The 13,719-nt window shown below is 46.2% G+C and overlaps 1 protein-coding gene across 12 annotated transcripts; it reads right to left on the reverse strand.

The window, feature by feature from the left end:
* Positions 1-334: 334 nt before the first annotated feature.
* LOC131763358 (butyrophilin subfamily 2 member A2) lies at positions 335-12,842 on the reverse strand. 12 transcript variants are annotated; one of them, XM_059075487.2, is made up of 8 exons: positions 12,367-12,619; positions 11,755-11,869; positions 10,655-11,002; positions 5,627-5,908; positions 3,962-4,183; positions 3,532-3,552; positions 3,411-3,437; positions 335-1,925 (listed from the first exon to the last, which is right to left on the reverse strand). In XM_059075487.2, the coding sequence occupies exons 2-8, from the start codon at positions 11,837-11,839 to the stop codon at positions 1,303-1,305; spliced, it is 1,608 nt and encodes a 535-aa protein (XP_058931470.1). In that variant the 5' UTR covers positions 11,840-11,869; positions 12,367-12,619; the 3' UTR covers positions 335-1,302. The 12 variants fall into 12 exon arrangements, with proteins under 12 accessions (XP_058931470.1, XP_066862656.1, XP_066862660.1 ...); XM_067006555.1 differs by having other exon boundaries at positions 4,016-4,183; positions 12,367-12,598; XM_067006559.1 differs by having other exon boundaries at positions 5,627-5,925; positions 12,367-12,598.
* Between the last annotated feature and the right edge of the window lie 877 nt (positions 12,843-13,719).

The following is a 13,719-nucleotide window of genomic DNA, read 5'->3' on the forward strand; positions in this document are numbered from 1 at the left end:
AGTATGTAAAGTCCAAAACACTGCCATTTATGTCATCATTTTAGACGACTGACTCAATTCCAGGATCCTCTATCCTGGTTCTCAAAAGGTGTTTTGCAGATTTCTGGGTGGTCCCTGTAATACTTGCAAAGAGTCTACAAGATTAATACTATTCCATAATAATGATACTAAGATATTATTTTTCATTTTTGCTCTCACTCTTTCACTAGTATACAGTTACATATTTTAGAGCCTACATGACCTGTGATATCCCAGCACTGAATACAGAGGCAGATGTGAGGATCTAGCCACCTTAGAGAAGCCAGACATTAGATTTGCAAAAGAAATACCACACTTCTCAATAAACTTTATTTTGCATTGGAAACAACAGACAGTTATTTTTCATGAATTTTTTTATATTAACCTATAATTGGCTTGTTGCTATTTTTAATATAAATTAATAAATAAATACATTTTAAACATTTCTCAGTTCTAATCTCTAATGCCACAAATATTGATAGATATATAACCCAAATGAGCAAAAGCTCTTTAGGGTCCTCAGTAATTTTTAAGTGTCTAAAGGCATCCTGAGGCCAAAAAGCAGGAAAGCACTGCTCTCCCCACTGAACCTGAACCTTGAGATGCACTTGGTCCAATGCTTACCTGCTCAGCTGGGACCTTAAACCTTAGGCCACTCTCAATAACTAAGTACTGACACCTTGTTTATTGTAGGGACACCTGAGCCAGGCCACATCCAGAAGTATCCTCATCCTTCATCCTTCCTCATATGGATCTGGGCCTGGGGAGGTTTACTGTATGCCCTGGAAATCTTGGGGGTGGAAATGGACCATCAGCTCCTGGGACCCCTTAGCTGTAATGGTGGGGCTTAACCACATCCATAGCCTCGGCCCACCTCTCAGGTCTCACTTCCTCTATCTCTGACTTCCATTTGTGGTTCCCGCTCCTCTCTTACATCCTAGTGCATCCTCGCCCCAGATCCACAGTATCTGATGTCAACTCCAGTCTCAGGCTGAATGTGTCACTCTGATGTTAAAGCAACCGGTTTTCTGCCTGTCACTTTCTCACACTTCTTGGTTGGGAGCCATGTGGCAGCACTCGTGTTCCTGAGACTGGCCCCTGCCCCATCGTTACGTGCAAATGAGTTACTAAAGCAACAGCCTAATGAAGGAGAGAGATGGGGCTGGGGCTTGAGGAGGTGTCCAGGGGACCTCTGGAGGAGATTCTCTTCCGTGACCAGAAGGAAGGAGGGTGGTTTTCCTCCAGGGGGTGCAGTGCTGTGGTAGTAGAGGTGGCCTGGGTTCTCTACTTGGCTCTGAGACCAGGGAATTGGTCCTGGAGGCTGCGGTGGGTCTCTGCCCTGTGAAGGACCAGGCCGCCCTCAGGCACTGTGACCCCCTGGGCCCCTGTAAACGCTGGACAGATAAAGAGGGGGCTGTCATCAGACCCCAGCCTGAAGAGGGGCCTTAGGGGCCCAGAGAAGGGCGAACGGGGACACGTGTAGATGTGTGACCTGTCCCTCATGTTGTAGAAGGACACGTCTCCAGCTTCATAGTCCAGGAAGATACCCACCCGGCGAAGGCGCTCTTTCAGGGGGAGAATCTTCTCTGGGGAGGACAGGGCGCGGTACTTGTTCTCAAACATCTCCAGGGTCCAGAAGCCGTTCTGAGGAACCAGTAGGGTTTCCCCTTTCCTCTCAACACTGTCTCTACAAACACCCACAGCCCAAACCATCACGTTTTCGACCTCCACCTCCCAGTAATGTCTCCCTGAGGAGTAGTTCTCTAGGCCCAGGACACAAGGCTGACAGTTAAATCTCTCTGGGTTGTCAGGCATTCTCTGCCTGGAGGGACCCCGTCTCACACTTCTCCGGTCCTCTGACAGGAAGAGCTCGGGATGAGCGGTGTCTGGGTCCAGGACCACATCAGCTGCAGAGGAAGTCTCAGGTTTAGGCCTAGGATCTCTGGAGATTGTGAGATTCCTGGTCCCCAGAGAGATCCCAGAAAGCTGGTGGGAGATTCCCCCATGTAACCACCTTTTCCGTGAAGGCCCCTCGATCCCAGATCCCAGGCAGCTCACAGAGAAAATTCCTGAGGCTGCACTTCTATCTCTTAAGTGGCAGGAGTGCTGCCTCAGGTCGAGGAGAACTGGGGCTCTAAGAAATATAGAAAGTTCAGCAAATGAGCTGAAATTAATGGCTCCCACTCTCTCTTAATGTTCTCAGATCTGCCCCCTTTTCTATTCAAAATATATGATCTCTGGGACTCTCTTTAGTTAAAAAGTTTCCCACATGGCTTCAACCAGCAAAGAGGACCTATCCCCTCCCCCTCCCCCAATTAAGCCATTAAGGCCAAGTTTTCCCTACACAGATAAGGGCAACAAAGTGTCCCTACCCAGGTCCTCTGTGTTCTACCAGTTTAACCAGGTGACAACTCATTTAAATGACGAATAAGAGCACCCTTCAGAGGGTAAAAAAGAAGGATAATGTCCCCCAAAGTCTACCTGCCATACTTGCCTGAGAGGTGAGTGTGGCAAAAGGTAGTTTTGCTTTAATAACATTGGTGTGACACCTACAGCTATGACCTCGCTGGATATAAGAAATGCCTCAGGCCCCCGACGTTCTGCAGCCCTCTCCCATCTGCAGTTACTATTACTTAGTCAGTCTACATCTAACACAAAATCATTGTGTTAAAATGATTTTCTTCTTTCTCCAAGTTGTTATGTCTGATGGTGATAATTTTGAAATTCGAAAGAGGAAAGGTCCAAGTGCTGTGGGATCTCGCAAAGCCTGCATCCTTTGATGCTTGTGAGCAGAGGTGACAAATCATAAAACTCAAAGTGCTCCTTAGGGCCAGGCAACTGGACCCTGTGTTCTCCCACCTGCCCAGGTCCTCTCCGCTGGCAGGCTGTACACAGTTATCAGCATTCTCTTGGAGCAGGAAGGCATTTCTGGTCCCTATTTGTACACCCCTCAGCCAGGCCTGGGAAGCTTATTGCTTTTCCCACACGTGGCTCTTCCACTGTGAAGTCTATACCATCTCCCAGGTTATAAATAACTAAGCCAGTATTGCTTTCTTTCAAATTAATCCAGGATCCAAAGAGCAACAGCTACTAAAAGGTAACCTTTCGGGACGTCTATTATGTATGGTAGACCTCTGGTGATCGTGGATGAAATTATTCTAAAAAAGAAAGGATGGTGGGAAGTAAGCTATAGGGTTGGTTAAGAGCTGCGGGGCTTCCCTGACAGCAGAGATAGGCTCCAGCCCTGGGTGGGATACTGCTAGTGAACCGACACCAGGTTCCTGCTCCCCCTGGCCAGCCTTGGGTCTCCTTGTTCATCTCCTCTAATGTGTCCTGTTGGCTGCCGGGTGGGGAGAAAGCTTGGGATCTGAGGGAATGTCAGAGGTGCTCACCCGCATGTAAGAGGCTTCTTCTCCATCCTGCAATGGGACAGGCAGAGAGGTGAGCTTCAGGAGATAATGCAGAGCAGAATGCAAATCATGCAGGGAGTAGTTCAGGAAATGCTCAACTTACGCAGTTCTTCATGAAGTTGCTCTGAAAAAGAAATAGAAACAAATGAATGTCCTCAAGAGAAGAACTAAGAGAATTTGAGTTTGTCTAAAATGATGATGGCTGGTCTTCTATTTGAATACCACTGTCCCCCTCCCCTGCTGCCTTGGGAGCTGTCAAGATACCAGAAATAACATATGATCAGGTGGCTGGTTATCAGTGCTTATTTGGGTTTGCTCTTGTCCAACAGTATAGGGCTATACGTAGCCAGGTGAACGGATGCAGCATTTGCAGACTGGAAGAAAGCGAGGTCTGAGGGATTCATTACTAGGACGTGAAGAGTTCTAAGCCCTTGCCGCTGCCTTTATTCACGTCCGCTCTCTCTTTCTCAGGCTTTTAGCTGCCCAAGCTGTGTCCTTTTGTATGACAGTGAACCGTCTTCCTACTCTTTTACCTTTTATTTGACGTTCTTTCTCTTTTTCCACACGTTCTTTCCCCAGTTCCTTACGTGCAATTTCTTTCTCTTCATTTTCAATCTCTATTTTCATGGACAGAATCTTTCTTTCCATTTGGAGTTTCTTGATGAGACAGATGGTCCCAATGATGAGGAGGAGCAGAGAAGGCAGAATGACAGTCAGGGCCACCATCCAGGGAGATGTGCTGGGAATAAAGGATTCTGAAAAGGGAGCCCCAGAGGCCCATTTAGTGAGAAAAAGGAGCCCTGGGATTAGAGCCCCTCCGGGCGCAGATCTGAAGAGCGCCTCCCCTGCACCCCCTGGCCCCCACCAGGTCCCCACTCCATCAGCTTCTCTCTCAGAAACCCCAGCTAGGGCAAGAGACTTTGGCTCTGCACCGGCTCGCCCCACAGTGATTGCCAGGGTTGGGGCCCCAGCAGACAAAAAAGCAGTAACATCTGGAGTCACCATGGGTAAGACCAGGGTGACTAAAAGCTAACCAGCCGTACTGAATCAGCACGGCCACCACATGGTATAAGCCACCATCCCTTCTTGCCTGGAATATTGCAATGCCTTCTCCCTGCTTCTGTCCATATCCTCTGCTGTCTGTCCTCAGCACAGCAGCCTAAGTGAGATCATGTTATTTCTCTGCTCAAAACCCTGCAGTGTTTCCTATCTCACTCAGACTAACAGCCAAAGTCCATTTGTGGCCTATACTGCCTCATATGATCCGGATCCATTGTCTCTCTGAATTCATCTCCTCCAACTCTCCCTGCCCTCAATCCATTCCAGTCACACCTGTCTTGGCGGGGGTGGGGGTGGGGTGGGGGGGGTGTCCTTGAAACTGCCAGATATGCTCCTGCCTCAGCCCTTTGCATATGCTGTTCCTGCTACCTGGCTTGCTCAGTCCTCAAACATCTTCATGGCTCACTCCTCACTTCCCCAACTGCCATCTTTTCCGTGAAGCCTCCCCCAATCGTCCTATTTACAATTACAACTGCCTTATGCCCCTGACACTCCCTATTCCCTGCCTCACTAATTTTTTTCTACGGTACTTATCACCATCTGATATAATCCACAGTTTAATTAATTATTTCACTCCTTGTTTTAATTCATGATTTCATTTATTGCCTTCTGCTGTTCTAGAATGTGAGCCCCATGAGGGCAGGTATCTTCATGTATTTTGTTCACTGATTTACCTTCGGTTTCTAGAACAGTGTCTTGAACATATGAGATGCTTGTTCAGTTAATGAATTTATGAATGTCTACAGACAGAGAATTTCTCCAGCTCTGTCCCTTGGGAAATCTCTTGGGCAGGAAGGGAGGGCTTCAGCAGATACTACCTGCCCATAGATTTATGATTGTTCTAAATGTTTGAAAATTGCTGCAGGATAAGGACCATAACAGAGAAAAATAAAACAAAACAAAACAAAACTATCAGGTTTACCCTCAGAGAAGAGGCTTGCTACTCCTGTGTTTTGAGACGATTTGATTTTCCTCTTGTGACAAGGGGAGAGGCCTCAGCTCAGCTGTAGCCTCTAGCTCTTCAGGGCCCAGGACCCTTACACTCCACGCCCCTACGCCCCATCCCCATGCTGGGCTCTGGTCTGTCTGCTGAGGATCCCGCTGCCATGAGATGAGCCTCCAGAGAGCAGGGAACTAACCTGGAATGAAAATCACAGTTTCCTTCTCCTGATTGAGCAGGGTGTTGTTGACGGAGCAGGTCATGTTTCTCACAGACTGGTCCCAGATGATCACAGCCATGGTGACCATGAAGAGGCCATCTGCGTTCGTAGTGTAAGCCTCCTCCAGGGGGGCCATGATCTCGCCATAAGGGTCCCTCCACACGGCATGGGGCTCTGGGTACCATCCTACAGATGTACATTCCAGCCGGATGCCTCCATCCTCGTGGCCCGTCATTTCAATAACAGGCTTAGAACCCAGGCCTGGGGAGAGAGACCAGCTAAAGAGGTAATGGTGTCTTAGCTGAAGTGTCTTAGCAGATCAGCTCTTAGTGATGAGAGCCAAGGGAAGCCGGGAGAGAGCAAGAGGCTGGTGTCCGGAGAAACTGATTATGCACATTTCATGCACTCCCTTCTGTGAAGGGAGAAAGGAAGGAAGGAAAGGAGGGAGGGATGGAGGAAGGAAGGAAAGAGACAGTAAGGAGGAAAGGAAGGAAGAAAACCTTGATGTTGGAGAACACCAGGTGACCAACACGTCAAAAAAATTGTGAGATCTCTAAGTGGGGAAAGGATTACATTGTACTTTTCTTTGTGCTCCACCTACGGACCCCATCACAGGAGCAAGCATTTATCTGCTTCCTAATAAATGTTGGTTGATTGATTCATTCAGCTAGAGAATTTTAATTTTCTCACTTCTGGGTGGGTGTGTCCACTGTGACCAGAAAGAAGCAGGCTTTCACTTTCTGCCCTGAGAGGACTTCTCAGTAGCTCTGGCTTCCTGAAGTTCTAGGTCAATACAATAAGGACAGAAACCTGCCAGGCTGGCAGAATCTCAAGAAACTTTTTGAGTTCGAGGCCTCTTCTCCTGGTTTTAGGACTTCACATCGCCACAGCTATCTGATAATTATAAGCAGCTCTTGGTTTTTAGGAAATTGACAGAGCCAGTGTGCAAAGCCAACCCTTACCCCAATTCAGAGATTTTTACCTTCCAGTCAATTGGGCTCAGTCAATTAGGTAATTTTCTTACAGTCCCTTGACAACATTCTCCTATTAGATCTGGATGCCCTTGGGATCCTTAAGATAAAAACATCACCTCCTTAATGTCAGCAGATCATCATCAAAAGTCCTAAGAATCCAGACTCTTCCTAACTTATTCTATCTTTCAGAGAATCCTCAATAAAAGAGAATACTGGGTATGAGAGAGCTGCAAATGCATGGTCCTGGGAGACTTCTGCCCCTTTAGCCAGGTATCCAGCAATCATCCAAACTTCTTTTAAGGAGTTCCTTTGTTAAGCCTATCCAACAAATTATACCAAAGACAAAATTAAAGCAGTCACTTAAGTCTTACTGCTTCTTGCTCAATTTGATCTTTTCAAGATGGAAAATAAAAAACAACTAGTTGCATATTGAAAGGCTCACACAGAAACTGTGAAGTGGGGGATAAGATTCAAAAGAATTTGGCAAGATGGAAAGAAATCCTACAAAATGTTCCAGGGGGTTTCGATAAGGGCAAGCAGGAGACAATAGACTTAAGGACAAAACCAGCCAGCCAATTAACCAAACCGGAAAACAGTAAACAAACAAACAAGCAAACAATTGTACACCAACTCATGTCAGAGTGGGGCAGGTCAGGGTCATGTTTACGGGGGAAGAATGGAAAATTCCTGCCACACACAAACATGTGGTGGTCAGCTCTGTAGTGCTGCTGTGAACAGAGTCAGGACACAAGGGTAGAGAAACCCTTCTTCCATGATATTCTATATTAATCAGAAACAAAACTATCCTTCTGAGTAACGAAGATGGGCTCTCCTGCCCAGTTACGTTTGAGGCCCACTGGGAAGGTCGCACTGTCCACAAACCTCGCTTGGTCTGGTGGACTGAAATGCCATTGATTTATGTGTGTCTTAAAGGCTTTTCCATTCTTCAAACATTTCTTTTAAAGTATAATACTCTGACACCGGAAGTGAGGTCATACCTTAAAGCCCAATAAACTTGTAGAAATCCCAGTTTAAATGCCACCTCAATCCTGAAGCCTGGCCAAATTCTCACTCATTTTCTCTGTGGGACCACTAGGCTTAGTATATAATTTACATGTCAGTCACTCACATGACAACTAGTACTTGAGGAAAGGGAAAGAAGGCAAACTTAATATTTATCAAGAAATGAGATGTCCATATATGCTGTAGTTTCCTGGGCAGTCCTTGTTGATTCCACTTGTCCCTGTGCAATTATTGACAGTGCCTCCTCTCACTCTCAAAAGTGTGCAGTTTGAGTGATAAACTATATGGTCCCCTATCAGGAGCCCACACGCCCTGTGTTGTGCTAGATGGGACTTCACACTGGATGCTCTCAGTAGCCCTAGACGTGCATGGTTCACTTCCTCACTTCATTCTTGTTTTGTTCAATTGCCATCTTTTCCATGAAGCTTTTCCTGACCATTCTATTTCTAATTACCTTACCTCCATGCCTCCTAGAACTTTCCATCTCTTCCCTGCTTTATTTTTTTCTATAGTACTCATCGCCATCTTGTATAAAATCCAGTTTAATTATTTCATTTATTGCTCTGTGCACCCTCCAGAATGTGAGTTCCACGAGGGTAGGGATCTTCATGTATTTTGTTCACTGATTTATCCTCAGTTTCTAAAACAGTGACTTGAACATAAGAGATGCTTGTTAAGTATTTGTGGAATGAATTTATGAATGTCCTCAATGAGGGGTGCCCAAGGGTAAATTTTTCCACTCTGATTTTGATATCAGCCATTCATCTCTTTCACTCCTTCATTTTACAATTACTTATTAAGTACCTGTTAGGTGCCAAGCAATTTGCTAGATGCTGGAGACACAGTTGTGAATAATTTCTGGTCCTGATTGGTTCTGATTGTGATGTGGACTGTAACGCTTTAAAAGAATGTCTAGTAACAAAAACCTGAAAGAGTACTTTTTAGTGCTGTCTACAAAAATTTTCAGTTCACCTGGGCCCATGGTTAGGCTTGTACTTCCCTCTCTTGTATAGTTAGGCATAACCATGTGACTTGCTTTGGTCAATGAAATGTGAGTATAAATAACATGTAGCACCTTCCAGGCAGAAGCTTTACAAACCAGTGAGTAATTTGCCAGGCTCTCTTTCCCTCTGCTCAGGTGAACCACAAAGCTCCAGGCAGATCTGTATGAAGTAGAGCCCCACCAGACTCATGATCTATATACTTCATGTGTTAGAAATAGACCTTTGTTGACTTAATGTAATGAGACTTGAGGGCTGCTTGTGACCAGAGCATAACCTTGACAATCCTGACTAATGCATACTTCAAAGATGATTAAAAGCATGAACTGGTAAGAGGCTCATGGAAAAAGGTTAAGAAAAAGCAGATCTCTTGGGCTTCCCTGGTGGCGCAGTGGTTGAAAGTCCGCCTGCCGATGCAGGGGACACGAGTTCGTGCCCTGGTCCGGGAAGATCTCACATGCTGCGGAGCGGCTGAGCCTGTGCGTCTGGAACCTGTGCTCCGCAGCGGGAGAGGCCACAACAGTGAGAGGCCCGCGTACCGCAAAAAAAAAAAAAAAAAAAAAAAAAAAAAGCAGATCTCAGGCTTAGAATACAGATAGCTCAGGCATGATGTGATGACCACTTAGAGCTTTATGGAGCAGATTCATTTAATCCTTCAATAATATTTGTTGAGCAAATGTTATGCTCCAGGTTCTTTTCTAAAGATGGGGATACAGCAGGAGCAAAATAGAAAACAATTCCTTATGAAATCTACATTCTAGTGGAAGAGCCATAATAATCTGGATAAACAAGTAAAATGCATATATGTAAGAAGGTGACAGGTGCTGAGGAAAAAAGTAGGGAAGGAGGGTAAAAAGGGTCAAGGATGGTGTGTGATCCTCACAGTCATGAAAAATAACTTACGAAAAAGAAAAAAATAGATTGAAATCACATGTGAAAAACTTCTCTTTGGACTTAATGAAAAAGGTATGGAGCTCATATATAACTGGCAAGAGTGTATATTGGTACAAACACTTTGGAAAACAAATGTGTAGTACCTATTAAGGATGTATATTTCTCATTATACAGCATGTCTCTTCCTAGGAACCTGTCTAAATTGGGGATTTTGAGAAGCGGCATGTTGTGGGCTGAACTGTGCCTCCACAAAATTCATATGTTGAAGCCCTAACCTCCAGTCCCTTAGAATGTGCATGTATTTGGAGAGAGGGCCTTTAAAGAGGTAATTAAGTTAAAATGAGGCTGTTAGGGTGGGCCCTAATCCAATCTGACTGGTGTCCTTATAAAAAAAGGAGATTAGGACACACAGAGAAAGACACCAGGAACGTGGACCCACAGAGGAAAGGCCACATGAAGACACAGAGAGAAGACCACGTGAGGACCCAGTGAGAAGGCGGCCGTCTGCAGGCCAAGGAGAGAGGCCTCAGAAGAAAACAAACCTGCTGACAGCTTGATCTTGGACTTCCAGCCTCCAAAACTGTGAGAAAATACATTTCTGTTGTTAAAGCCACCCAGTCTGTGGTCCTTTTGTTATGGCAGCCCTAGCAAACCAGCACAGTCAGTAGAAGGCAGTGTTCTAGTTCTTGACATGAGTAATGGTTACATGGGTTATAGCTCAAAATACTTCAGTAATCTGTACATTAATGTTCTATGAGTTTTTCTGTATGAGTATAACACTTCACAATAAAGATGTCTAATTCTAAAACATGTTACTGAGGAAGATGCTTAGAGATCTCTCACAAGTAGGCATAAGAATAATTTGTAGGGTTTAAGCATTCACCCCTACTCAAGGTGACAGCTGAGTTCCATGTGTGCGTCTCAAGAGTCGAGGCCCACTGTTTAGCAGAGCAAACCCACTCACTGGGTCCTTGAGCAGGGGAAAGCCACCCTCCCTGTTTCAAGGGGATTCTTGGCAAAAATCTGCTGGTCTGCAGGGGGCCTGAGGTGAGGAGAAAAACTTTCCCTAAGAGTCAGGCTGTGAAAAAGCAAGGGAACAAAATGAAAGGACGTACCTGCCACCACCAGGTGCATGATGGCCTCGTCGTAGGATCTGCCTTCTTGGAAATAACAGCGGTAGATGCCGTTTTCGCGGGCTGTGACGTTGTGTATGATCAGCCCCACGCTCCCTTTGCTGAGAGCTTCGCTCAAAAAGGTTGTTCTTCCCCGGTACTCCTCCATCTGCTCCTCCGTTCTCTCTCGCTGGCCCTTGTACACGAACACTGCAGGGGAGAACTGTGTCCGGAACCATCGCACCTCCATGCCCTCGGCATTTTTCTCAGGTGACAGGTGGCAGTGTAACTTGGTGTCTTCTCCCACCATGGCCAGGATTGGATCAGCTGGTCCCAGGACAGTAAATTGGACTGTTCAACAAAGCGGCAGAGTCATACAAGGGCACCAGCCATCAACTCTCTAAGGTGGGAAAATAAGTGGATATGCCAGGGCACAGACATGTTCTTTCTAAGGGGCTTCCTGGGCTCAGGATTCTGGGGGCCAAGAGATGTGGCTGCTTGTTAGTAACAGACACCTAGCAGGGGTAGGAGGGGTGTCTACTGAGGATGCTAATGCTTCTTGAACAACACATTGAGAAGCGTACCCTGATATCCCCCATGAACCCTGAGCTTACAGAGATCTTTTTCTATTTCCCAAACCAGCACGGTGCCTGGAGTCTGCTATAAACTTGAGCTGTCCAATATGATAGCCACTAGCTAGTCCCAACTGGAGTGTGCTGTAAATGTACAATACACACAATTTTGAATATTTAGAAAAAAAAAATGTTAAATATCTCACTGTTAATATTTTACATTAATTAAAAGTTTAAATAATAATATTTTTGTTATGTGGAGTTAAAATAGATTATGAAAGGTTGTTTTATCTGTTTCTTTTTACTTTTTTAAATGTAGCTACTAAGAATTTTAAGTTATATATGCAGCTCGCCTTTGTGGCTCTCACTGGATTGTTAATGGAGGGTGCTGGGATCCGTTCGAAGACCGTGTGCAGAACGAAAAGGTGAGCGAGCACAACTGCAGCCCTTCTTTACCCTTCCTCTTTGCAGACTGAAGTGCTGATTTTCCTTTCTGAGAAGTGGATAGGAGTTAGTGGCATGCACTCCTACCTGAGACCGCTGCAAACAAGCTGAGGAGGTGGAAGAAGAGAAGGGAGCCTGGCAGGGAGAAATGCAGAGAAGCAACTGGCTCCATAAGCACCCACGAGAGGCAGGGACGGGAAGCCTAGAGAGACGTGGAGAATCAGCCAGGGAGACTCGGCACTACAGTTCCGATCTAGGTCAAACTTTCCTGTAACCCGTGTTGGTTATCATCAGCGCCCCAACTGCTGTCTTGGGCAGCCCCCTTCCTCTCCCGGTTCAGGGATTTACCGATAGATGGCGTCATTAAACATTCCGTGGAATAAGCCAACAATACAACGATCGAGTAGACAATTTTCCGCCCTCCTCGGCTCACTTCTCCGGCCAGAGTTGAGTTTCTTCAGACGTCACTTGATATTCTTCCAAATCCATCCTCCCTCCCTTCCCTTCCTCCTCGCCGCGAATCTGGCTCGGCACCAAGTCAAGCCAGGGGTAGAGAGCCTCCCTCACCTCACCCCCACCCCCGGAAGCATCCCCTACCCGGGACCCCGCCTTTCCCCTTAACAGGTTCTGTTCCTCCTGCCTACCGCCCCCCACTCCCCGCCCCACCCCGAGCGGTAGCGCGTCCCCTCCCTTTCTTACCTTCTAGAATTAACTTCTGCGTTTTCTTTTCTCCTCTGACGCTCAAATGATGATTTTCCGGTTGTCCGTCTTGCCCCTAAACCCGCCCATGGGCACAGGCACAGCCGGACCAAACCTTCCCGAAAGCAGAGAAGGAACTTTTCTTCACCTCCTGTTAGTCGCGGCCTGGGGGCTGCGGTCCCTGGGACCCGGTCCACTCGGGGACCACAAAGTCACAAGATCTCCAATGAATGATTTAGAGCAGGCCGTGGGTCAGCCAGCCAATGGCATCCCTGAACCTGCTTTCTCACCAGTTACTGGGTAGAATACACAGAAACAGCTTAGGACTTACGCACAGCTGCACGGAGCCTTTAAAAAACTTTCCTTTTTCTTTCTTCAGAAGCGAGATACTTTTCATTTTTTTATTGAAAAGCTTTGAGATTGCCCGAGGATTTTGGCGTTGATGCTAATCACCAGGAGAGGCCTGCCGTGTGTAGAAGTGTGTGTGTGTGTGTGTGTGTGTGTGTGTGTGTGTAAGCATATCTCACAGTTTCACGTTTCTTAGTCTTGGGTGGGATGGAGCCCAGTTGCCCACATGATAACCAACTGATTAATGTACACTTTATGTAATTTTTCTCTCAGTTGGCTTTTCTCTTTTTATTTATTTTCGAACTTGAGATACCTGGGATCAGTTCTCAAGTAGACAACGTGACTCCGAGCCCTTGACTCAGAGTCAGCTTTCGGGGAACCCAAACTAAGAGATGGATTCGGTAGAAAGTTCACCAGACATCATCAACAGTGAGAATTATCTTTTCTGCAAAAGGACACTCTGACATGTATGCCTGGGTTTAGTAAGTGAACGAAGGACTACAGATAAAATTTCCAAAAAGAGTCACTCATTGAGATTCACGGGAATCTCCAATCATGGAGGCCCTTAGTGTATACAGGACAGAGGCCGCCTCCAGAGTGAGTGGGGCTGTGACTACGTGTGCTAGCCTGAAGAGTTCACACCAGAATCTTTACAACCTGTGATTATGACACATTACATGGCAAAAGAGACCTTAAGGTTATGGATCTTAATGTAGAGGCATTATCCTGGATTCATAGGAGGATTATCCTGGATTATCTGGTTGAACATATCTAATTACATAAATTCTTAAAAGTGGAAAAAGGCAGGAGAGTCAAAGAGATTCAGTGGAAGAAGAACCAGGGTGGATTCAAAGACTGAGAGGGATTCAACCTGCCATTACTGCTTTGAAGCTGGAGGAAGAGGACCACGAGCTGAGGAACGTAACAGCCTCCAGAAACTGGCAGTAGCCCTCAGCTGACAGCCAGCGGGAAATGACAGCCTCAGTCCTACAACTGCAAGAAACT

This window comes from Kogia breviceps, chromosome 10 (genome assembly GCF_026419965.1).
Source record: "Kogia breviceps isolate mKogBre1 chromosome 10, mKogBre1 haplotype 1, whole genome shotgun sequence".
NCBI classification, from domain to species: Eukaryota; Metazoa; Chordata; class Mammalia; order Artiodactyla; family Physeteridae; genus Kogia; species Kogia breviceps.